Below are 26,116 nucleotides of genomic sequence, written 5' to 3'. Positions count from 1 at the left end.
TGTTCTTGGGTAGAACATTGGCTTAAAAACAGAGTACAAAGAGTTGTCGTTAATGGTAAATTTTCAAGCTGGACAGAGATGGCAAGTGGTGTCCCTCAGGGGTCTGTTCTGGGACCATTTCTATTTAACATTTTTATAAATGATCTTGAAGACCGCATTGAAAGTCATGTTTCAGTGTTTGCAGATGACACAAAACTTTGTAAAATAATACAATGTGAGCAAGATATTACTTTGCTGCAGAGGGATTTAGATAGACTGGGGGGCGACTGGGCACTCAAATGGCAGATTAAATTTAATGTTGAAAAATGCAAAGTTATGCACTTCGGCGTAAAGAATACACAAGCAACGTATATCCTTAATGGAAGTGAATTAGGGATAACAACACACAAAAAGGACTTGGGAATTGTTATAGACAACAAACTATGCAACAATGTGCAATGTCAATCAGCAGTGGCCAAGGCCAGTAAGGTATTGTCATGCATGAAAAAGGGCATTCATTCTCGGGAAGAGAATATCATTTTGCCTCTTTATAAATCACTAGTAAGACCACATATTGAATATGCTGTGCAATTTTGGGCACCTGTTCTAAAGAAGGATATTATGACACTAGAAAAAGTGCGGAGGCGGGCTACAAAATTAATAAAAGGAATGGAACATAAAAGCTATGAAGAAAGGATAACAAATTTAAACCTATTTAGTTTAGAAAAACGTCGCCTGAGAGGGGATATGATAACATTATACAAATATATTCGGGGCCAATACAAACCATTGTGTGGAAATCTAGTCACAAACTGGACTTTACATAGGACACGAGGCCATGCGTTTAGAGTGGAAGAAAGAAGATTTCGTCTAAGGCAAAGGAAAGGTTTTTTTTTACTGTAAGAACAATCAGGATGTGGAATTCTCTGCCTGAAGAAGTGGTTTTATCAGAGTCCATACAGATGTTCAAACAGCTACTAGATGCATACTTGCAAAAACAGAATATTCAAGGATATAATCTTTCAATGTAGGGTAATAACTGCTTGATCCAATGATAAATCTGACTGCCATTCTGGGGTCAAGAAGGATTTTTTTTCCTAGTTTGTTGCAAAATTGTGTTTCAAACTGGGTTTTTTTTTTTTTTGCCTTCTTTTGGATCAACAGCAAAAAACCAAATGTGAGGACGGCTTAACTTGATGGCCGAAAGTCTCTTTTCAGCTATGTAACTATGTAAAAGGCATATTTTGAACCTTAGCGGGGGATCATTTTTTCACTTGTATGTTCCAAGTGTACTGGTAATGAGCATTTTTCAATGTATTTATTTACTTTGTAAAACTTTTTTTACTTTGTAAAACTAATTTTTAAACTTTTTTCTTTACTTATTAAATGTTTTAAACATTTTTATAAACTTTTTTTTTTACCGTTGACACCTAACTAAGCAGCACTAACAGTAAATTCCCCACCTCAGCTAGCAAAACATAGAATTGTAAAATATTTAAATTAATTAATAAAATTGAACCCCTGAGGGTTAAAAAATAAATAAAAAAGTTTAAAAAAATAAATAAGGTTTAGTAATCCTCAGGGGTTCAAAAAATTAGATCACAGTATAATACTGTGATCTGTATTTTGATCACTGTAGGCAGCGATCAACTGGCAGGGAAGGGGTTAATTTTCATTTGGACTGGGTATTTTTTTTTTTTCTTCTTAAACGTTATTAAAACATTTTTTTTTTAAAACTTTAACAACGTTTTAACACTTATTTTATAACATTAACCCCTAGTTGGCATAACACCAAATCCTCCAATTCCCCAGCTAGCTAAATATATAATTTTTAAATATTTAAATTAATTAATAACAAATTCAACCCCTGGGGGATTAAAAAAATAATAATCAGATGAAGGTAAAATGTAATCCTTGCCAATTGATCACTGTAGTCAGTGATCATTTGGCAGTGAAGGGGTTCATTTTATTAAAGCAGGGGAAAGGGGGGTGGGATTTAACTTTATTTATTTTTATTTTTGCAGGGAGAAGATCAGCAGCAGTGAACCATCTCCCTGCACTTCACACTGACCGTGGGAGAGCAGGGGGTCCCTGCAGCACATGACCCCCATTCTCTAATGGTCTCTCTCTGCTGGTAGACCTACATCCCCAGTGACATTTTGTCATACCCTACTTGGCTATTTTACAACATAAATGGAGTAATGAGAGAGCTGGGATAGCTGCTGTTTGTATTAATCTATAAATAGTTTGATGTATTACAAACATGACTGAAACTATACTGGAAGATAATATAAGCTTTGTTGTGGATCCTGTTAACCAAAAGTAGTTGTTTGTTTGGTCTGGTGCAAACTGTATCACCGTCATTAAAAAAAGAAAAAAAAAAACAATTGAACTAAACCCGCTGAGAGGGAGATGGATTTGCAGACAATAAAAAAACGTAAAGATCTGGAATAATTAAGACATTTTAAATATTTAACTGCCCCTGCAGACTTTTCTGTAGACAGTGCAGGTTTTTGCTCCAAATAAGGAACATTAAGAGCATAACTTATTAAAAAAAAAAAAAAAAAAAACACAGCTTTACTGATGCTTTTAAGGTTTTCTTTTTTTTTTTTTAAATGAATAAATAAGAAAATCGACTTGAACCAAGAATGTCCCTTTAAGCCACTTCTGCACTGGATTATTGTAATCCAAAGAGTGAGTTGATTGCATATTTTTTCTATTGACTGCTTTGAAATAAAAGCATTGCCAAATAAATATTTTTTACCTAGATCTGTTGTATTTGCTGGATAACTTTAAGTCGCAATGAACTGAGAATTTTTTTTTTTTTAGGAATTATTTGTGCAGCTTTGAGAATAAAATACATATACAGTATCTCACAAAAGTGAGTACACCCCTCACATTTCTGTAAATATTTTATTACTGTATTTTCCGGCGTATAAGACAACTGGGCGTATAAGACGACCCCCAACTTTTCCAGTTAAAATATAGAGTTTGGGATATACTCGCCGTATAAGGCTACCCCTCTTTCAACGCACACCAAATAAAAATTAGCCATGATGTACATTGAGCAGACAGAGCTACACAGCAAGACATTAAAGAATGATAATCTGAAATAGCATTTAAAGCCCAGATATGTGCCAGGCTGTTTGGGCATATAATCCATGACTGCTGGTCTAGCACACAGGAGGCTAATTGCTCATACTGCCAATTCTTAACCCTTTATTGTGCTGTGACTACCGTATTTTAAACCTGGCTGGACTCGGCTACCTGGTTTTGGGGAATTTATGGGTCACATGGGGCAAACACTACCAAGGCTGGGCGAAATGGGGCAAACTGTACTCAGACTGGGGTGGCATGGGGCAAACACTATACCAGCTTGTTGGCATTGTGGAAAGTGCACTCATGATGTGTGGCATGGAGCCTACACTATACAGAATGGTCTTCTTACTACTCCCCCTCCCTCCCTGTGTCCTTCTTACTCCCCCACCCTCCCTATGTTCTTTTTACTCACCCCTCCGTTCTTTTTACTTTCGTTTTACTCCCCCCTCCCTCCCTCCCTATGTTCTTTTTACTCCCCTCACCCCCCAATCCTCCCTATGTTCTTCTCACCTCCCCTTCCTTGTGCAGCGTGGGTGGCCGAGCTCCTCTTCCTCCTGTCAGTCCGGCCGGGTACCGCGCGGTACAGGAGATTCAGTTACCTGTTCCCGGACTGACAGGAAGTGCCCACTGAGTGCTCACTTCCTTTCAGTCCGTCCGGGAACAGGTAATTGAATCTCCTGTACCGCGCGGTACCCGGCCGAACTGACAGGACGAAGAGGAGCTCTGCCACCCACGCTACACAGGGAAGAGGAGGTGAGGAGAAAGGCAGTGCTGCAGCCGCCTGAGGCTCCCTATAGAGCGCTCAGACGGCTGCAGCATTAGAAGGGCCGGCAATGGGGGCGCCCTCTATATGGCACCCTAGGCAGCCATATAGACGACCCCCAACTTTTAGGAAGCCCTATACTCGGCGTATAAGACAACCCCCAACTTTTGAGAAGATTTTCCAGGGTTAAAAAGTAGTCTTATACGCCGGAAAATACAGTATATCTTTTCATGTGAAAACACTTAAGAAATTACACTCTGCTACAATGTAAAGTAGTAAGTGTACAGCCTGTATAACAGTGTAAATTTGCTGTCCCCTCAAAAAAATAACACACAGCCATTAATGTCTAAACCATTGGCAACAAAAGTTAGTACGCCTCTAAGTGGAAATGTCCAAATTGGACCCCAAGTTTCAATATTTTGTGTGGCCACCATTATTTTCCAGCACTGTCTTAACCCTCAAGGGCATGGAGTTCACCAGAGCTTCACAGGTTGCCACTAGAGTCCTCTTCCACTCCTCCATGATGACATCACAGAGCTGGTGGAAGTTAGAGACCTTGTGCTCCCCCAACTTCCGTTGGTGCATGACCCACAGATGCTCAATAGGGTTTAGGTCTGGAGACATGCTTGGCCACTCCATCTACCTTCAGTTTCTTAAGCAATGGCAGTGGTCGTCTTGGAGGTGTGTTTGGGGTCATTATCATGTTGGAATACTGCCCTGCGGCCAAGTCTCCAAAGGGATGGGATCATGCTCTGCTTCAGCAGGCCCAGACCGTGACACTCCAACCACCATGCTTGACTGTAGGAAAGACACACTTGTCTTTGTACTCCTCACCTGGTTGCCGCCCCACACGCTTGATGCCATCTGAACCAAATAAGTTTATATTGGTCTCATCGGACCACAGGGCATAGTTCCAGTAATCCATGTCCTTAGTCTCCTTGTCTTCAGCAAACTGTTTGCGGGCTTTCTTTTGCATCATCCTTAGAAGAGGCTTCCTTGTGGGACGACAGCCATGCAGACCAATCTGATGCAGTGTGCGTCATATGGTCTGAACACTGACAGGCTGATCCCCACCCCTTCAACCTCTGCAGCAATGCTGGCAGCACTCATACGCATATTTCCCAAAGACAACCTCTGGATATGATGCTGAGCACGTGCACTCAACTTATTTGGTCGACCATGGCAAGGCTGGACAGGTTCGGAGTGAAACCTGTCCTGTGAAACCGTTTTATGTTCTTGCCCATCGTGCTGCAGCTCAGTTTCAGGGTCTTGACAATCTTCTTATAGCTTAGGCCATCTTTATGTAGAGCAACAATTCTTTTTTTCAGATCCTCAGAGTTCTTTGCCATGAGGTGCCATGTTGAACTTCCAGTGACCAGTATGAGAGTGTGTGAAAGCAAGAACACCAAATTTAACACACCTGCTCCCCATTCACACCTGCGACCTTGTAACACTAACAAGTCACATGACAAGTCCAGGACACATCCAGCTCAGTTTTTCAGCTTTATTCAGTGAAATATATATACAGGTGTTTCAAAAGTGAAAAATTAACAAAACAAAATTCCTTGCTCTTGCTTGAGCACTTACTATACACAGCAAATCCCTATCTGGAATTGGGTGGCTTTCCCACTTGCCAATTTACAAAAAGTATAACTTCAAGACACCATTCCTCTGGCTTTTCCTCCTCACCCTGCAGCATGCTGATCCCTTTTTTTTAAAAGCCTGCTAGCTAATTGATCGGATACAGGTGAGGTGCAATTAGACATAAGTGATACTACTAAGCAAAATAAAAGTTCTTGTTCGACTGTTACATAGCAGCTGGTGCTATTGGAGCACTGGCCCACCCTGCTCTCCAAGTGCTCCGCCCCAGGGACCCATACCGTGGTTTGCAGAGTACCAGTAATGCATCTTGCAAACCTAACATCTCTCCCTGGGACATTTAACTCTCAAACCTCAGGCTTCTGTTCAGTAAATCAGGCCTAATATATATGTCATCAACTACCAAACCACATTTTCTCTCACAATAGTTATATGATATAACAAAACGATTAAATATTTTTTTTTTTTTTTTTTTACATAATCAGTCGCAGAGACACATATACTTACTTTTAGAAGGTAAGTACGAATCTTCACATTTTCCTAGTTCTAGAAGTTTGTCTTTCTTAGCTTTTTGTCTACTGGTAAATAGACCTTCACGTTCATAACTCTGGTTTCTCAAAAATTCTAAACCATCAGAGACCATTTCACAACTTGCCTGTGAAAAATATTCTTGATTATAACTTTTGGGTAAACGTTTACATCCAGAATTAGAACTAGCAAAATAATTATCTGCAAAATTACCAGCAGGTTTTTTTCTATTTTGACTAGGCTCTTTACTAAACAACTGAGCTGAAGGGAAAAAAATATGGTTTTCTGTATTTTGAGAATTACATGTCTGTTGAAAGCTTGAAGGAGATGCCAACCAAGGAGGAATTTTATTCTTAGGCCCATTAACTTTTCTTCCTTTGAGTTTGTCCAGTTGTTCTTTCAATGGTAGCTCATCATTATCACTTTTGTTAAGATCTGTAGATTCATTCAAGGATATATCAATTTTTTTGCCTGTAACAGGCAATATGTTTAAATCAGCTGCTTCATTAAAGTTAGATTTTTCCTTGTTGTAAACCTTGATTTGTCCTGACACATCATTTGGCAACTCTTCATGCCATTCTTGCAAATAATAATTTTGTTCTCGACCGTGAAAAGTCAAGTGTTGCACCCCTGTCAAACATTCAGAGCTGTTATGATGAGGAGTTATGTCTTTCTGCAGACAAAAGTTTTCAACGACAGGGTGCTCAGTCAAATTAAATGCAGAAATAGCTTGTGGTAAACTTCGAAGATCAGTGTTCTGATTATTTTCATCTACAAGCACATCAACTTTTTCTCTGGTTGAGATGTGAGGTGGTGGTGAGACACTTCTCATTTGACCGGTTTGCAAGTCAATTGTATTGCTGTAATCAAATACTTGGTTTCCACAACCTTTATCTAAGAATCCGTCATATGCCAGAACTTCGTCTTTATATATTTTCACATGCTTTGCACCAATATCCAGATCCTGAGATAAAAAAGAACACATTACTGCATAGCATATATAGCAAAAGAACATTAACTAGCATATTTTAAAATAAACAAAAGCTGTTTCAATACTATATGTCCAACGGGTTTTCATATAAGAATTATACAGGTCGATTGAACATTATGAACAAAGCAAATACATGCAAAACACTTAAAAGTGCACCAAAGGCACTCACCTGACAGTTAAAATGTGTAGGTTAGCTTAGCTTATAGTTTGTTTTGTGTGTTTTTTTTTTTAATAACCCTTCATTAGAATTGAACTACAACTCTCAGAAACCCTTGCTGAACCTTCTGTAATATATTCAGCACTTCGATTAGCAGTCAATCATCAAATACTTACGGTTTCAAGTGGAAAATTGGCAATTAGTATCAAATGGGAGTATGTATAGTGCATACAATGCATAAAAAAATCAATAATGAAACATAACATCTGGTGTGTCAATTTACAAGACTGTAATTCTTTATGCATAGTCAATTGTCTTTCTAAATTTCCATGTGATGCAATATGAGACATTTTTTAAGATTATTTGAGGTTCTTTTGGAGTAGTCAAGACTTGCATGTATTTTGGTTATTTACGTTTGAATTAGTTTGCATATTTATAGCATATTACATATTTACGTGTATATGTATTTCTTTTATAAAATATAAATCATTGTATTTTGCATGTTTAACCTTAATATTTTAAGGTTTAATATCTTTTTCATTTTTGTAAAAATATATTGTTAAAATATCTTTTTATTAGGAATTTTATCTTACAAGGACTATATAAAGTACACAAATTTTTCATTTAGAAATACATACCATTTACTTTTGCCACTGCTTTTCTTCAAAACATATTTAACATTATCCACGGTACAAATGTGCTACCACAATTTTATGTAGGTCAGCAAATAGCATAATGAGCTGTAGCTACTTACGCTGAGCGTCTTGTTATAATTCCAGATCTTCATCTTGCATACATCAAAATCATATGACCTAGAAGTGTTTCTGACAACAAAGTAAAGCTGCACAGGAGGGTGGAATGGACACATCCACATGGAACACTCTTTCACAGTCTGTAAAATACAGTAATTGATAACAGTTTGCCAGAAGTACTATTGTACATGTACATAATGTGAGTGTATAATAGAGAGCTAAGAAAAAAGTGGTTATCAAAGGAACTTTGCTGTTTTGAAGCATTAAGTGATAATCAACATCAGGAAATTGATTCAGAGGGTTTTCAAGGAATATCCAAACTCATGATATAATGGGTGCAGAAGTGATAATTTGACTATTTTTCTCTATAAATAAAGAGTGCAAACGAATAAACGTTATAGAGAACACTAGTTATTTATGGGTTCAAATGTTTTGCAATATTTTTTGCATGTATATCACATTTAGGTATGCACCTTTATGTCTGTTATAATTAACCCCTTAGTGACCAGACCATTTTTCAATTTTCTTACCGTTAAGGACCAGGGCTCTTTTTTTTTTTTTTTTTACATTTCTGCGGTGTTTGTGTTTAACTGTAATTTTCCGCTTACTCATTTACTGTAACCACACATAATATATACAGTTTTTCTCAGCATTAAATGGGCTTTCTAAAGGTACCATTATTTTCATCATATCATATAATTTACTATAAAACAAATATAAATAAAGAACCCCCCGCCTTTTCTAACATTGACTGCCAAAATCTACACATCTACAACAGCCAAAAACACCCATGCTAAATAGTTTCTACATTTTGTCCTGAGTTTAGAAATGCCCAAAGTTAAGGGGACACTATAGTCACCAGAACAACTACAGCTTATTGAATATGTTCTGGTGAGCAGAATCATTACCTTCAGGCTTTTTGCTGTAAACACGGTCTTTTCAGAGAAAAATCTGTGTTTATGTTACAGCCTAGTGATAACTTCACTGGCCACTCCTTAGATGGCCGCTAGAGATCCTTCCTGGGTCATGGCTGCCTAAACGGCATCCAAACATTCAGTGTCTCCTCTCTCTGCATGCAGACACTGATCTTTCCTCATAGATATTCATTGATTCATTTAATCTCTATGAGTAGATGCTGTTTGGCCAGGGCTGTGTTTGAATTGTGCTGGCTCTGCCCTTGATCTGCCTCTTTGTCAGTCTCAGCCAATCCTATGGGGAAGCATTGTGATTGGATCAGGCTACTACTTCTGATGAGGTCAGCAGACTGCTTGTTTATCTGAGGCAAACAGCAAGCAGAGTTACAGCTTTTGCTATATTTATGGAAGCATGAGGGGCCCAAGCGGGATAGATGGTGGTTTTAACACTATAGGGTCAGGAATACAGGTTTGTGTTCCTGACCCTATAGTAATCCTTTAAAATGGTCTTCGCTTTTTTTGTTAAGTTATAGTGTGGTGGAATCTCGGTAAAAATAAATTTAGTAGGCCGAGATTACCACGTGGCATGTGTACGTGCATATGCTGACGTATCGATCAGTAGTGTACGGAGCATGTGCAAGAATACAGGATATAGTATTCCCCTCCTCCATTGTGCTGGACAGGCCATGCGGTCAAGCAGGAAGTTAATTCTTATTTGTATTGATTGGTCAAAAGAATGTGCGGGTGGAGCTTAATATGGGAGGAGTTATGTGCCTATATAAGGAGCCTGCACTATTGTCCGGGGCTCAGAACTTGCTGTATTTTGGTGACATTAGTCCCTCTGAGTCCCGATCGGTGATCCAATAAAGAATCTCTTCCTTCCTGAAGAAACCTGTGTCCATCTCTCTGTGCTTGGCTTCCGATAGTTTCTCCGGTATCATTTGGTGCATTGGCCGGGAAGCTCATCGTTCAACGGTAGCTGAGAGGCAGAGGCGTGAGACGGTCTATCTTTGCCCACGTTCTCTACGGCTGCACCCCTGAACTTCTGCGTGGACCTCCCTTCATCTCGGCGCCACTGGTCTGTTGTCCAGGAGATCATCGGCCTCTATGTAAGAAGTGCTGGGGTGTCCCCGTCGATGAGTGTGAACTCAGGTTCAGGAACGAGGAGGTAAGACAACTGCTGTTTTAGACGGCAGAACCCACTAGGGGTATACTGATTGTGCGGTAGGCCCATAAGGGGTTTGAATTGTGTATGGAATCTGCCCCCTGTGTCGGAGGGAAGGAGCGAAGGCACACCGCTCAATCGAACGCTCTTTAGTAAGACCGTTTGATTTGGTTTGGAGTCAGGCGGGGTTCTGTGTAAATAGCCCTAGCCGGACACCGGTGTCTTGTCTAGACTAGCGTTCTAGGGTGTATATTTTGTTCGCTAGGTCGGAGGGACCGGGAGACTAAGCGGCGTCTGTGTAAATTCGGTTCGCTAGCTCTCAACCTATCTTGGCTAAGTGGGAAGGCGTGTAAATTTGGAACCCACTAGATTTTTGATAGAGTAATCGACTAAGAGGCGTCTGTGTAAATTCGGTCCTCTAGTTCGCTATATGTGGTGCTTGGGCAGTGTGGCTAACCAAAACGGATGTAGATAGTTTTAGGTAGTCCATTCAAGGTACTGGCCAATAGTTTAGTTGGGAATTGTAAATGTGTTAAAGATTGTTAGTAAAGTGTATATCTTGTTAGATAGCGCGAGCTCAGCCGTCTAGCGTGAGTGTTAATAGTGTGTTGCTGTATCATAGTGCACGGTACCATAACCCTGTATATTTACTGACACTGTATATAAGTACTAATCATTGTCGTCTATTGCATGTTTAACACCATAACCACTAATAATTGTATTGTGACCTTAAATTGTGCTTTGACCTATGCTAACCGTACTGTAACCGCTATTTGTAAAAGACTATGTTACTGGGGTGTGTTATAGACGGGTAATTCGTATATAGAGAATTATAGCGTGGGTGACTGTATAGTTTCGCCAAAGGGCATAATATTGATTATTTAGTGACTGGTGTAACAGCTGTGTGTGTACGGGAATTCCCTGAGTGTTTATTGTGTTATTGTGTACGTTTCACTTGGTAACCGTACCACGTGGTGCTGTTGCCAGAGGAAACGGGTGTGACTGTTGAATAGTACGCGTGCATAGTATTCGTTGTCAACGACGTTCCATTGATAAGTATGGGCGCGTCGGAGTCAACGATTCCGGATCCCTTAGGTTGTATGGTAAAGAATTTTAAAAAGGGACTCAAAACATGTGATTTTGGAGTTAAAATGTCTCCTGTACGTCTGGTCACTTTGTGTACTAGGGAGTGGCCTACTTTGGTTGCGGCATGGCCGCCACGTGGTAGTTTGGATCCAACCCTGATACAGCGTGTACACGTGGCTGTGTCAGGTAGGCCTGAACTTTACGGACAGTTTCCATATATTGATTGTTGGAGACAGGCCGTAAACGACTCGCCAAAATGGATTCAGATATGCCACGAGGAGCAATGTCGCCTCATGGTGGCCAGGACTTGTTTGTCCACTAGGACTGTGGTTAGGCCCATTTTGGACACGCCCCCTGAGTCCGAGATCCCTTTGCCGCCCCCTTACTTCCCTTTAAGAGGAAATGACGCGAATGCAGGAAGTTCTATACCCCTCCCCTTATTGCCCTCATCCACTTCCGCTTCCTCCTCTAGTACAGAATCCACCCCCCCCTCGTATTAAACCTCCCCTTCCGGAACCAGAACCAACCCCCGTTAGATCTAAATATCCTGATTTGGCGCCACTTCAAACTTCCGGTCAAGCTTCTTCTAGCTCGGCTGGGAGTATTCTATTTACCAGCTTTTCCCAAAATCAAGCTCCCACATCCTCATGCCCTATTACCCCCCGACTGGAACCCATAACTGACGCCCCTCCACGTAGCCCTATACTAACCCGACAACTGACCGGTACCCAACAACTTAGACATTATCAGATGCCTCTTCGTCTGAATCCCGGGTCAGCCTATCTCGACACCGCAGGTCAAATGGCACATGCTGACCCAGTCTTCGTATATGTCCCGTTCACGACAACCGATCTCTTGAATTGGAAGACCCACAATTCCTCGTATACTGAGAAACCACAAGCTATGACCAATCTGTTCACCTCAATAGTTCAGACACATAATCCGACATGGGCTGATTGCCAGCAGTTATTAATGACTTTGTTTAATAATGAGGAAAGGACAAGGATTAACCAAGCGGCCATTAAAGCGCTAGAGGATAGAGCCCGTGCTTTAAATCAAGCCAATCCGGCAGCATGGGCCGCAACACATTATCCTAACACCGATCCCGACTGGAATGTTAATGGCGCAGATATGGTTCAACTCAAAGCCTATAGAGACGCTATAATTGCTGGCATGAAAGCCGGAGGAAAGAAAGCCATTAATATGTCGAAGACAGTTGAGGTGATTCAGAAAAGTGATGAAGCGCCCAGTGTCTTTTATGATCGATTATTGGAGGCATACCGTTTGTATACCCCCTTTAATCCGGAAGACGCAGATAATTCCCGAATGGTGAACTCCGCCTTTGTCAGCCAAGCTTACGGAGATATTAAGCGCAAGCTACAAAAGTTAGAAGGGTTTGCAGGAATGTCTATCACCCAACTAATGGAGGTAGCAAATAAAGTATATATGAACAGGGAAACAGAGACAAAGAAAGAGGAAGAGCGCAAGATGCGTAGAAAGGCAGATATGCTAGCGGTAGCGATCGCAGGCGTAGATAGACGGGGCCCAGATAGAGGCGATAGTAAGTGGAATGAGGAACCTCTGAGTAGAAATCAGTGCGCATACTGTAGGGAAGAAGGGCATTGGAGAAGTGAGTGTCCGCGAAGAGAACAGTATGAGAGAGACAGACCTAGGACAGGTTATGGAAACTTTAGAGGCAGAGCGAGAGGTAGAGGAGGCCCCGGAGGGAGCAATGGTAATAGAGGGAGTAATGGGAACAGAGGAAGTGTAAGGGAAGATAGGTACTATCCAGCAGCGCAAAGGTCCCGCGATAGAGAAGGTAGGGACTTTGTAGGATTGGCTGACACGGTCATGGAGGACTATTGATACCGACCGGGCTCCATCCCCCTTGGTCGAGCGGAGCCTATGGTCGATGTATCAATAGGGGGAAAAAGGAGTGCGTTCATGATCGACACTGGTGCTGAACATTCGGTGGTGACTGACCTAGTTGCTCCTCCATCTGGAAGAACTATTACTGTAATAGGAGCAACTGGAAGAAGTGCTGCAAAACCGGTTCTTAAAAGTCGACTCTGTACATTGGGAGGCCACGTAGTGAAACATCAATTCCTTTATATGCCTGAATGTCCAGTCCAATTGCTGGGACGTGATATGCTATCTAAGTTACAAGCGCAGATTACGTTCCTACCAAATGGAACAACATCCTTAAAGTTTAATGGACCTTCAGGTATTATGACATTATCCGTACCAAAGGAAGAAGAGTGGCGACTTTATACAGCGTTGACTAGCCAAAACCCTAAGAGTGATGAATCCTTATTCAACATACCAGGAGTTTGGGCAGAGAACAACCCACCAGGACTGGCCCGCAATATTCCACCTATTAAAATCGAACTAAAACTTGGGGTTTATCCAGTGAGCCTAAGACAATATCACATCCCGCAGAAGGCTAAGAAGAACATCCAATCTTATCTGGATAAGTTCATACGGTATGGTATCCTAAAATTCTGTACTTCCCCCTGGAACACCCCATTGCTGCCTGTTCAAAAGCCCGGTACAGATGAGTATCGACCTGTGCAGGACTTGAGAGCAGTCAATGATGCGGTTGTTAGTATACATCCAGTTGTGCCCAATCCATATAACCTGCTTGCTTTAATTCCGGGCGGGGCTACTTACTTTACAGTCCTAGACCTCAAAGATGCTTTCTTTTGCCTCCGAATTGCCGCAGAAAGTCAATGTATCTTCGCTTTCCAATGGGAAAACGCTGTAACGGGCTCAAAACGCCAAATGACCTGGACAAGACTGCCCCAAGGGTTTAAAAATTCACCTACCCTATTTGGTTCAGCTCTAAGTCAAGATTTATTGGATTTCGAGTCCATCCCCGGAGAGTGTGTATTGTTACAATATGTAGATGACTTGTTGATAGCAGCAGTTACAAAGGAAATATGTCAGCAAGCAACGCACGATCTACTACACATTCTCTGGAAGGCAGGATACAAGGTGTCTAGAAAGAAGGCTCAGTTGTGTTTGCCAACTGTCAAATATCTGGGATTCCATATCTCTGAAGGTCAAAGAATTATGGGGCCAGAGAGAAAAGAAGCTGTGTGCCAAATACCGATACCCAAGAATAGAAGACAAGTGCGAGAATTCTTGGGGGCAGCAGGCTTCTGTAGGATATGGATTCCCAGCTACGCGATACTGGCAAAACCTCTGTATGCAGCTATCAAGGGTACAGAGCACGACCCCTTCTTATGGACTCAAGAACAGCAAACGGCATTTGAAGATGTGAAGAAGGCTTTGATGAGTGCCCCAGCATTAGGTCTACCTGATCACACACGACCATTCTACCTGTATGTACATGAGCAAAGAAGAATGGCTGTGGGAGTATTGACACAGTACTTGGGATCATGGCAAAGACCTGTTGCCTACATGTCTAAGCAACTGGATGCAGTGGCCAGCGGACTTCCACCTTGTCTAAGAGCCGTAGCTGCAGCCGCCCTGCTAGTAGCTGAAGCCGATAAACTCACTCTGGGTCAAGAACTTTATGTACGAGTCCCACATGCAGTACAGACGTTGTTGGATTACAAAGGAAATCATTGGTTTAGTAACAGCCGTATGACCAAGTATCAAGCAATGTTGTGTGAAAACCCAAGAGTGCATTTAGAGACTGTAAATACCTTAAATCCAGCTACCCTTTTGCCACAACCTACTGAAAGTCAACATGATTGTTTGGAAGTAATGGATGAAGTATTTTCAAGTAGACCAGATCTTCGTGATTTTCCCATCCAGAACCCCAATGTTCAATATTACACCGACGGCAGTAGTTATGTGAAAGAAGGGATCCGCTATGCAGGATATGCAGTAACAACGATAGACAAGGTGATAGAAGCTCGGCCACTGGCAAAAGGAACATCAGCACAAAAGGCAGAATTGATAGCACTGACACGAGCGTTACAATTGGCTGAAGGTTTAAGAGTGAACATCTACACGGACTCCAAGTATGCGTTTTTAACCACTCATGCCCACGGAGCTTTGTATAAAGAAAGAGGACTATTGAATTCAGAAGGCAAAGAAATCAAGTACGCAGCCGAAATCCTACAACTATTGGAAGCAGTGTGGGAGCTGAAAGAAGTCGGTATTATACATTGTCGAGCACATCTGAGAGGAGATGGTGATGTAACCAAAGGAAATCGGATGGCAGACAGTACAGCTAAGCGTGCCGCTGAATCGGGAAGACAGGAGTATGTGGGGCATATAGCTGCTCTTATACCAACTCCACTGTCTCAATGGACTCCAGTTTATACAGCTCAAGAAGAGGAGTGGTTAAAGACTGAACCTGGAAAGTATTTGGAGAACAAATGGTATCAGTTAGAAGATGGAAGAATAGTCATTCCAGCATCACTAGCGGTAGAAATTGTCCAAAACTATCACAACGGGACACATTCTGGGAGAGACAGCACAGAAGAATCTCTCAGAAAACATTTCTACATACCAAGATTGTCCAACTTGACTCAGGCCATTGTACGAAGATGTGTAACGTGTGCTAAAAATAATGCAAGGCAAGGACCAGTAAAGCCACCAGGAGTCCAGTTTATGGGGGGACTCCCCATGTCCGATTTACAAATTGACTATACAATGATGCCTAAATCTGGTGGACATCGCTACCTGCTGGTAGTTGTGTGTACCTATTCAGGCTGGGTAGAAGCATGTCCTACTCGTACGGAGAAAGCATGAGAAGTTGTGAGATTCCTGTTACGAGAAATAATACCCCGATATGGACTACCCTGCTCTATAGGATCGGACAATGGTCCAGCTTTTGTTCATCAGTGCCTACAACAACTGACTCATATGCTTGGTATAAAGTGGAGGCTTCATACGGCATATAGACCCCAAAGTTCTGGTAAGGTAGAGAGAATGAATAGAACTATTAAGAATCAGTTGGCTAAAATGTGTCAGGAAACCCAACTTAAGTGGAACGTTCTCTTGCTCTATTGCGAATCCGCAGTACACCTACCAGAAGGATGGGCCTCTCTCCTTTTGAAATCATGTATGGGCGACCACCTCCCGTACTTGGTAACTTAAGGGGGGATTTGAGTCAGTTGGGAGAAGGAATTACCCGGCAGCAGGTTGTAGAGTTGGGTAAGACTATGGAGGAGGTACAGAAATGGGTACAAGATAGATTACCTGTGAATATTTATCCCCCAGTTCATAGTTACCACCCAGGAGACCAAGTGTGGATTAAAGAGTGGAATAATGTACCGTTAGGGCCCAAGTGGAGAGGTCCTTATGTTGTTCTTTTGTCTACCCCTACAGCGATAAAAGTAGCCGAAGTGACTCCGTGGATACATCACTCCAGGGTTAAACCAGCAGCAGTCGATTCTTGGCAAGTTACAGCAGATCCAGAGAATCCCTGCAAGATCCGGTTAAAGCGCACGACTCAGTCGGAGTGACGAGGAACTTTGTGGATTACAAATTTTATTGTTTCAGAGATTTGGTAAGTGAGTGAGAAGGCCATAATAAAGCCTGTCCGCTCACCGACGTATAGTGTATAAGCCAGGAAAAGTCCCGAAGGGACCCCTGTGAAGACGAGCAGAACTCCATTCCCTGCAGCCCTTACATCCTGGAAGCTGAGGTGACTTCGCACGGACGAAGACTGAGGATGACGACGAAAGACGTGTTTCTGATAATGTTTTTGTATGTGTATTTTTATATTCAGGAAGGTAGAGGTACCGACACTCCTAGCTGTGAGGTATGCATTAAGACTACAAGAACAGGTAACCATATTTCCCAAACCCTAATTTGGCATTCGCAATACGAGTGTAAAGGAGATGTATCAAGATGTAGATACCTAAATATAGAATATAGTGTGTGCCATTTAGGAGTAGGAGAACCTAAGTGCTTCAGTCCGGAGTATCAGCCTCGTACAATTTGGTTGACTCTCAGGAATGGAGATCCTCAGGGGACCCTAATTAATAAGACGGTATTAGAATCCGTACATTCTTCGGGTGTTCTGCTATTTGATGCGTGTAAGGCGATATCAAGTGGTAGAAAACCGTGGAATGTATGTGGGGATCTTAGATGGGAGAGGACGTATGGGTCTAACGATAAATATATATGTCCCAGTAGTAAAAATAAATATGTGAGTCCTAGATGCCCAAATAGAGATTATAACTTTTGCCCATATTGGTCTTGTGTGGGGTGGGCAACTTGGGGACAGACAGTAGACAAGGACATGATTGTGACTAAGTTGCCTACCAGCCCATATTGTAAGTCTATGGAATGCAATCCAGTCCATATACTTATAAATAACCCCGACAAGTTCTTAGATAAATATGGTAATTTATTTGGGTTTCAAATATATGGGACGGGTTTAGATCCTGGGACAGTATTGTTTATAGGGATAGAGACTGATACGGTATCCTCTCAAACTCATCAAGTATACCATTCCTTTTATGAAGAGATGAGCATAGATAATAAGATCCCCCATAATGCTAAAAACCTGTTTATTGATTTAGCCGAAAGTATTGCCGGTAGTCTTAATGTTACCAACTGCTATGTGTGTGGAGGTACTAACATGGGAGACCAATGGCCTTGGGAAGCAAAGGAGGTAATGTCCGGTTCTGAGGCAGTTGACCAATTAATATCTACACAAGCCGATTATCATATGAGTGTTAGAGGTAAATCTGAGTGGAGATTAAAGACCTCCATCATAGGTTATGTTTGCATAGCGAGGAAAGGAATTATGTATAATACTTCTGTAGGAGAATTAACTTGTTTAGGGCAAAAAGCTTATGATGATGATACAAAGAATACCACTTGGTGGTCGGCTTCAAATGTCTCAGAACCATCTAACCCGTTTGCTAGATACGCCAATTTAAAGGATGTGTGGTTTGACCTATCCATCACATCTACCTGGAGAGCCCCAGCAAATTTGTACTGGATCTGTGGTAAGAAAGCCTATTCGGAGTTGCCACAGGACTGGGAAGGGGCATGTGTGTTTGGTATGCTCAAACCATCCTTCTTCTTGTTACCTATTGAAACAGGTGAGACTTTAGGTGTTAAAGTGTATGATGTGAATCATAGGAAGAAAAGGGGACCCATAGAGATAGGCGCCTGGGAAGATAATGAATGGCCTCCCCAGCGTATTATAGATTACTATGGGCCAGCCACGTGGGCAGAGGACGGTACCTTTGGTTATAGAACCCCAATTTATATGCTCAACCGTATTATAAGATTACAGGCAGTGGTTGAGATCATTACTAACGAGAAATCACAAGCGCTCAATCTTCTAGCGAAGCACAATACCAGGATGAGGACAGCAGTATACCAAAATAGATTAGCCTTGGATTACCTTTTGGCAGTAGAGGGAGGTGTATGTGGGAAGTTTAACCTGAGCAATTGCTGTCTTCAAATAGATGACGAAGGGCAAGCAATAGCTGAGCTTACTAGCCATATGGTTAAACTAGCGCATGTGCCTACTCAGGTATGGAAAGGGTATAATCCAAGTAGTTGGTTTGGTAGCTGGTATGAGTGGTTTGGAGGGCTTAAGGCAGTGGTAGGTGGAGTCCTACTGATTTTAATGTTGTGTCTACTCCTGCCGTGTCTTATACCCTTAGTAGTTAGGTCTGTGCAAAGCCTGATAGAAAATATAGCAGAGAGGAAGGCTGCTGCACAGATAATGGCTATATATAAATATAAGGCTCTAGATCAGGGAGAACCAATGCAGGAAGATGAGTGTTGAAGATTCACATCATAAGATAAGTCTGATCTGGTTCAAGGTAACTTGCGGTGTATGCAAACTAAGGTTAAGTGATGCCTCAAGTAATTGTGAAATATCAAGAGGCATCAAAGGGGGGAATGTGGTGGAATCTCGGTAAAATAAATATAGTAGGCCGAGATTACCACGTGGCATGTGTACGTGCATATGCTGACGTATCTATCAGTAGTGTACGGAGCATGTGCAAGAATACAGGATATAGTATTCCCCTCCTCCATTGTGCTGGACAGGCCATGCGGTCAAGCAGGAAGTTAATTCTTATTTGTATTGATTGGTCAAAAGAATGTGCGGGTGGAGCTTAATATGGGAGGAGTTATGTGCCTATATAAGGAGCCTGCACTATTGTCCGGGGCTCAGAACTTGCTGTATTTTGGTGACATTAGTCCCTCTGAGTCCCGATCGATGATCCAATAAAGAATCTCTTCCTTCCTGAAGAAACCTGTGTCCATCTCTCTGTGCTTGGCTTCCGTCAGTTTCTCCGGTATCAATAGGGCTATAAGTACAACTAGCACTTTGCTATTTCCAAACCATTTTTTTATTTTTTTCTAAATTAATGCAAGTTACATTGTTACACTGATACCTGTTAGGAATCCCTGAATAACCCTTCACATGTATATATTTTTTTAAAAGAAGACATCCTAAGGCAGGGCTCGACAAATCCCAGATACCAGGTCGCCATGGCGGCTAAGAATTTTGCCCAGGCGCCTGGAATTGGTCAGCCCGTTTACTCCCCCTCCTCCTATTTTAATCCCCACGTAGCTTTCTGTGTGCAGGTAAACCAGGAGGAAGTGATCTGTAATTACTTTCTCCCGGCACTGCAGCCACACAGAGAACTAGCAAGCTAGCAGGACACCTGGAAAAATCGTCTCTGTTCGCTGCCCACCATAATTTCACAGACCCACTGGACCCCACTCTACTGCGACCAAAAGGTAGGAAATAGGAGAGTGGCTAAAAATATGTATTCACTTTTTTTCCTGTGTGTATATCTGTCCTGCATGTAAGTCTGTATGTGTGTATTTGTCTGTGTGCATCTATGATTCTTTGTGTGTTTATCAAATAATAAATATCTTGTGAGTGTGTGAGAGGATGTGTTTGTCCGTGTGTGTTTCTGTCAGTGTGTGTCTGTGTGTGTCTGTCTGCCAGTGTGTGTGCCTGTCAGTATGTCCTCTGATCTCATGGGAATGGTGTTTTTACTCCCCTGTTTTCCAACGCCGTGCCAGTCTTGCCGCAGCTTGCCCGCCACCATAACTGAGATTATCAATTAACAATCAACATCTATTCATAGTGAAGCATTAAAGCAATGCATCTCTATGGGGAACGTTCAGTGCCGCCTCCACACTGAATGTAGGTAGGAAACACTTTAGTGGCTGTTTGAGTGACTTCCACTAGAGGTGTTACTAGGCAGCAAGGTAAACACTGCCTTTTCTCTGAAAAAGCAAAGCTTAGATTGAAAAACCTACAGGGACAGGTTATAGACACCAGAGTCACTAAATTAAGCTGTAGTGTTACTGGTGACTATAGGGTCCCTTTAAGAATTGTATTTATGACGTTGAAAAAAAAACTGGCTCCTAATTTTTTTAGCTGGCTCCTTGATTGAAAGCAAATTTGTCAAGCTCTGACCTAAGGAACTAAACTTGGGGTATTTTGACTCTTTTCATGCAACCATTTTACCATTAATCTATGCCAAATGTAATATATATATATACATACAATAATAATAATTGGTGATTTGTTTGACACACATAACAATTTAAGAATACATATACGGAGTACTTTAAGGGTTACTGCCAAAGAACACCCCAATATGTGTTCAGCAACCAACATCTCCTGAGTACAGTGATACCACCCATGTATAGGTGTGCCAGTTTTTAACTTGGAATTTTCACAGCTAGTCATCATACACCCATGTCCTATTTGGGAAATTTTTAAACCACCATCAAACCATATACCCTAGGGTATTTCAAATGGTGGAGTTTTAACACTTTCCATGCGCAATTTCTACGACCAGTCTTTGTCAAACTTTTAGGTAGTTATTTTTTTGTGTTGTTTTTCTCTCACATTGTACTTTAGGCATGGATTCTCAGTTCCTGTTATGTGTTACTGACAAAGAACACCCCAATATGTGTTCAACAACACCTCCCAAGTACAACAATGCCCCCAATGTACAGGTTTTATGGGCTTTTGCAAACTTACAGGGGTCAAATGTAGGGCTTTCCCCTTTTCCATGTTTGCACATTGCAATTTGCCAGATTGGTTTGTTGGGCCTACATTGCCTTTCAGATGATATAGCAGCCAGGAATGAAAATTAACCCCATCGTGGAAATTTATAAAAGTAGACAACACACGGTATTCAAAATGGGGTATGTCCAGTCTTTCGTAGTAGACACTTAGCCACAAACGCTTGCCAAAGTTAGAGTTCATATTTGTTTTTTGCATTTTTTTTACGCAAAAACTGCACTTTTCATCGTCATGATAAGTTTTACTGTTTTAAACACTCATATTTGTGTTCAGCAAAGTCTCCCGTGTATAACATTAACCCCATGTACAGGTTTTGTGGTGTTTTAAAAAGCTACAGGGTCAATATAGGGCTTGCCCAATTCAGTTTGCTGGTTCTGTGTTGCCTTTTGAGACCATATGGTAGCCCAGGAATGTGAAATAACCCCATCATGGCATACCTTTTTTTAAATGTAGACAACCCAGGGTATTCCAAAATGTTTTTTTCTTCTAGTCTTCTATATATATATATATATATATATATATATATATATATATATATATATATATATATATATATATATATATATATATATATATATACACACACATACACACATACAGAAAATACAGAATCCAGCGCACTCGCTTATTCACTAAACAATGATTTCAAATCTTAGAGATTGTAATTGTTTTATTTAAAAACACCTCAACTAGGCAAAAAATAAATTAAAAATGGGGGTTTAGTTACATTATTTGATCATACAGGGAGTGCAGAATTATTAGGCAAGTTGTATTTTTGAGGATTAATTTTATTATTGAACAACAACCATGTTCTCAATGAACCCAAAAATCTCATTAATATCAAAGCTGAATATTTTTGGAAGTAGTTTTTAGTTTGTTTTTAGTTATAGCTATTTTAGGGGGATATCTGTGTGTGCAGGTGACTATTACTGTGCATAATTACTAGGCAACTTAACAAAAAACAAATATATACCCATTTCAATTATTTATTTTTACCAGTGAAACCAATATAACATCTCAACATTCACAAATATACATTTCTGACATTCAAAAACATAACAAAAACAAATCAGTGACCAATATAGCCACCTTTCTTTGCAAGGACACTCAAAAGCCTGCCATCCATGGATTCTGTCAGTGTTTTGATCTGTTCACCATCAACATTGCGTGCAGCAGCAACCACAGCCTCCCAGACACTGTTCAGAGAGGTGTACTGTTTTCCCTCCTTGTAAATCTCACATTTGATGATGGACCACAGGTTCTCAATGGGGTTCAGATCAGGTGAACAAGGAGGCCATGTCATTAGATTTTCTTCTTTTATACCCTTTCTTGCCAGCCACGCTGTGGAGTACTTGGACACGTGTGATGGAGCATTGTCCTGCATGAAAATCATGTTTTTCTTGAAGGATGCAGACTTCTTCCTGTACCACTGCTTGAAGAAGGTGTCTTCCAGAAACTGGCAGTAGGACTGGGAGTTGAGCTTGACTCCATCCTCAACCCGAAAAGGTCCCACAAGCTCATCTTTGATTATACCAGCCCAAACCAGTACTCCACCACCACCTTGCTGGCGTCTGAGTCGGACTGGAGCTCTCTGCCCTTTACCAATCCAGCCACGGGCCCATCCATCTGGCCATCAAGACTCACTCTCATTTCATCAGTCCATAAAACCTTAGAAAAATCAGTCTTGAGCTATTTCTTGGCCCAGTCTTGACGTTTCAGCTTGTGTGTCTTGTTCAGTGGTGGTCGTCTTTCAGCCTTTCTTACCTTGGCCATGTCTCTGAGTATTGCACACCTTGTGCTTTTGGGCACTCCAGTGATGTTGCAGCTCTGAAATATGGCCAAACTGGTGGCAAGTGGCATCTTGGCAGCTGCATGCTTGACTTTTCTCAGTTCATGGGCAGTTATTTTGCGCCTTGGTTTCTCCACACGCTTCTTGCGACCCTGTTGACTATTTTGAATGAAACGCTTGATTGTTCGATGATCACGCTTCAGAAGCTTTGCAATTTTAAGAGTGCTGCATCCCTCTGCAAGATATCTCACTATTTTTGACTTTTCTGAGCCTGTCAAGTCCTTCTTTTGACCCATTTTGCCAAAGGAAAGGAAGTTGCCTAATAATTATGCACACCTGATATAGGGTGTTGATGTCATTAGACCACACCCATTCTCATTACAGAGATGCACATCACCTAATATGCTTAATTGGTAGTAGGCTTTCGAGCCTATACAGCTTGGAGTAAGACAACATGCATAAAGAGGATGATGTGGTCAAAATACTAATTTGCCTAATAATTCTGCACTCCCTGTATATTGCATAAGCCTGCCACAAAGTCAATGTACCCCATTCTTGGCAGGTCCTACTCTAGCAGCATAATGCTTGCTCTTATGAGATTGATCCACTTACTTGGGAAATACTTCCTTACTGGGACTCTCTGCAAGTCAAGGCTAAATAGGGTCCTGGAATGAGGCACCTGTGACAGGGATGGGTGCAAAACCACGGAGTTGGCCTGGACTCCCAAATAAATATAATACACTATAATGTATGCATGTTCAGGTGAGTGCAGCCCTCTTGGTTTTAAATATATATGTAACGGATCACCTGGCACCCCGACTTGGTACCTCCGTTGACGGATGCTCCTAGCGCTTTTCTAAGGGCTCCAAGAACTCCACTAGACACCATAACCACCGCATACCCCACGAATCGCCGCAGCTTGGTTGGGGTCTCACCGTCTTCCACCCACTCTGGACCCAAGACCAGGATCCAGCTTCCAGTAGCTAGACCTCTCTTAGTCCAGAGAGCAGGGACAGGAACGGCTCTTACAAGAGCTAGTGATTATACTCTGGGGAGTATAGTGATTATAGCAATCCCCTGAGCCAAGACTTCATGAAGGGCAGAACAAGTCTGAGGCTTTATTTGTACACACTCCCACTCACAGCACACAGTCCCTCCACTCTGCCTGTGACACAATTAACAAAGACAATGGGCTAACTCAATTAATTCTAAACAGAAAACCCAAGAATACAACATATCCCCACGTCACATCCCCTTATAGCCTCGATCTGGGTGAACAACATATGCAAAAATCACCCAGATCGGTTCAGGAATTTCCTGGAAGTCTTATTTTTGCCCCACCGTGCACATGATTCCATGCCCAAAACAGTTCCATACACTCAACGACAAAACAACACTGGACAATTTAAGATGGCCGCCGTCACATGTTTGAATCTGTTCTAGTTAAAAGTCGAAGGGGCAGAAACAGTACTTTTGAACATGGGTTATCACAGGGCCCATAGTCCCAGGGTAGGAGGCTGGCACACAGGCCCCTCCAAAAAACAGTGACAAAGTGGATTTCATCACACACCTTCCCTTTCCGGGGGAGACTAACCTTCTGTCGATCGGTGCCTGAGTTAGTCGAACAAGCCAACCACAACAAGCAAGTACTGGACTTGGTGACGCCTGTAGCCCATCTCTGTCCTGTATGTCCCCAGTGATCAAGTGGGCATCTGGTCCTTCTGGTCTCCATTTCACTCCCATGCATGGAGCTGTAGGTACTTGGTGGGCAGAGGCCAACTACTCTCTGCCCTGGTGCCAGCGCTTCTGCTGGGAGAATGGGTACATAGTCCTGCCATGTAAAAAAAGGGAAAGTTAGGGCAGGGACCCGCAGCGCTCTGCTCTTATGCCAGCTCTTCTTCTGGAAGAGAGTCAGTGGGGTTTTCAGTCTCAATCATTGACCCCAGTACCTGGTTGGAAGTTGGCTGTGGAGGGGAGAAATCCCTCCTCCTGGTATTAAGGCGTGGTGAGTTGGGGCTCTGGCGTGCAGAGACCGCGGTCCCATCTGCACCATTGGGGTCGGGTGTGCTGTCCCCCTGTAGTTGGGGAGGGAGACCAAGTGTCTTCCCTCCCTGTGTTGCACACTGCCGCTGGGAAGGGAGACTGATTGTCTCCTCTCCCTGTGAGATGTACTGCCGCTGGGGAGAGAGACCGGTTGTCTCCTCTCCCTGTGAGGTAAACTGCCGCTGGGGAGAAAGGATGACCCCTTTGGCTTCCTGGGATGCACACTGCTGCTGGGGAGAGAAACCGTTTCTCTCCTCTCCCTGTAGGATACACTGCCGTTGGGGAGAGAGACCGGTTGTCTCCTTTCCCGTGAGATGCACTGTTGCTGGGGAGAGAAACCGGTTGTCTCCTCTCCCTGGTAGGTAAGCTGCTGCTGAGGAGTCGGACCGACTGTCTCAACTCCGGATAACGCTGCCTGGTGCTGCTGGGATGAGGATCCGATAATAATATACTGTCTGCCGCTGGGGAGAGAGACCAGTTGTCTCCTCTCCCTGTGAGAAGCACTGTCGCTGGGGAGAGACCGGTTGTCTCCTCTCCTGGGTACGTAAGCTGCTGCTGGGGAGTTGGACGGACTGTCAACTCCTGGTAACGCTGCCTGGTGCTTAACCGCCTGCTGCCGCTGGGGAGAGAGACCGGTTGTCTCCTCTCCCTGTATAGTACACTGCCGCTGTGGAGTAGGACCGACTGTCCCGACTCCTTGTGATTCACCCTGCCTTTGGGGAGAGAGACCGGTTGTCTCCTCTCCCTGGGAGATGCACTGCCACTGGGGAGGGAGACCGCCTGTCTCCTCTCCCGTTAGCTCGGCTGTAGCTGGGGATCTGGACCGGCTGCCCAGCATCCCTGTAGAGCCGGTGGAGAGACCTCAGTGTCACGTATTCATCCGCACATAAAAATGTGGTTAATGACATTTACTGTCCTGACAGGAAAAGTTGTGCCAAGAAGCAATCATGCACATGCAAACCTGGTAATTACTTTTGGTGTCAAAGGCAGGTCATGGCCAATCAAATCCACAGGAGGGTTTCGCTGAGCATCAATCATGCACACTTGGTAATTGCCTTTGGGGTCAAAGGCCGGTTACAACCAACCGGATCTACAGGAAGGATATTTAGGCCCAGTTCTCATTTTCTCAGCGCCCTGTCGTGGTTTCATGCATATGGTTATCCGAGAGTGTGTTCCTGATCTTGATTTTCTGGTATTTGACTTTGGCTTTGTTTTGACTTCCCTGATATCTGGTATCCTTGA

General features: G+C 42.5%; 1 protein-coding gene across 1 annotated transcript in view; it reads right to left on the bottom strand.

The window, feature by feature from the left end:
* The window catches only part of KATNIP (katanin interacting protein), a 357,151-nt gene that overhangs the window by 182,975 nt on the left and 148,060 nt on the right, over window positions 1–26,116 (bottom strand). The window contains exons 15-16 of the mRNA XM_063430236.1: window positions 7,871–8,008; window positions 5,948–6,932 (exon numbers count right to left, since the gene is read on the bottom strand). Of these exons, the coding sequence (XP_063286306.1) occupies window positions 5,948–6,932; window positions 7,871–8,008 (1,123 nt within the window). The remainder of the gene's footprint in view (window positions 1–5,947; window positions 6,933–7,870; window positions 8,009–26,116) is intronic.

The sequence above is a fragment of the Pelobates fuscus genome, chromosome 8 (assembly GCF_036172605.1).
Source record: "Pelobates fuscus isolate aPelFus1 chromosome 8, aPelFus1.pri, whole genome shotgun sequence".
Taxonomy (NCBI): Eukaryota; Metazoa; Chordata; class Amphibia; order Anura; family Pelobatidae; genus Pelobates; species Pelobates fuscus.
Note: the sequence above shows the minus strand (reverse complement) of the source record. Positions and strands in the feature narration are given on the sequence as shown.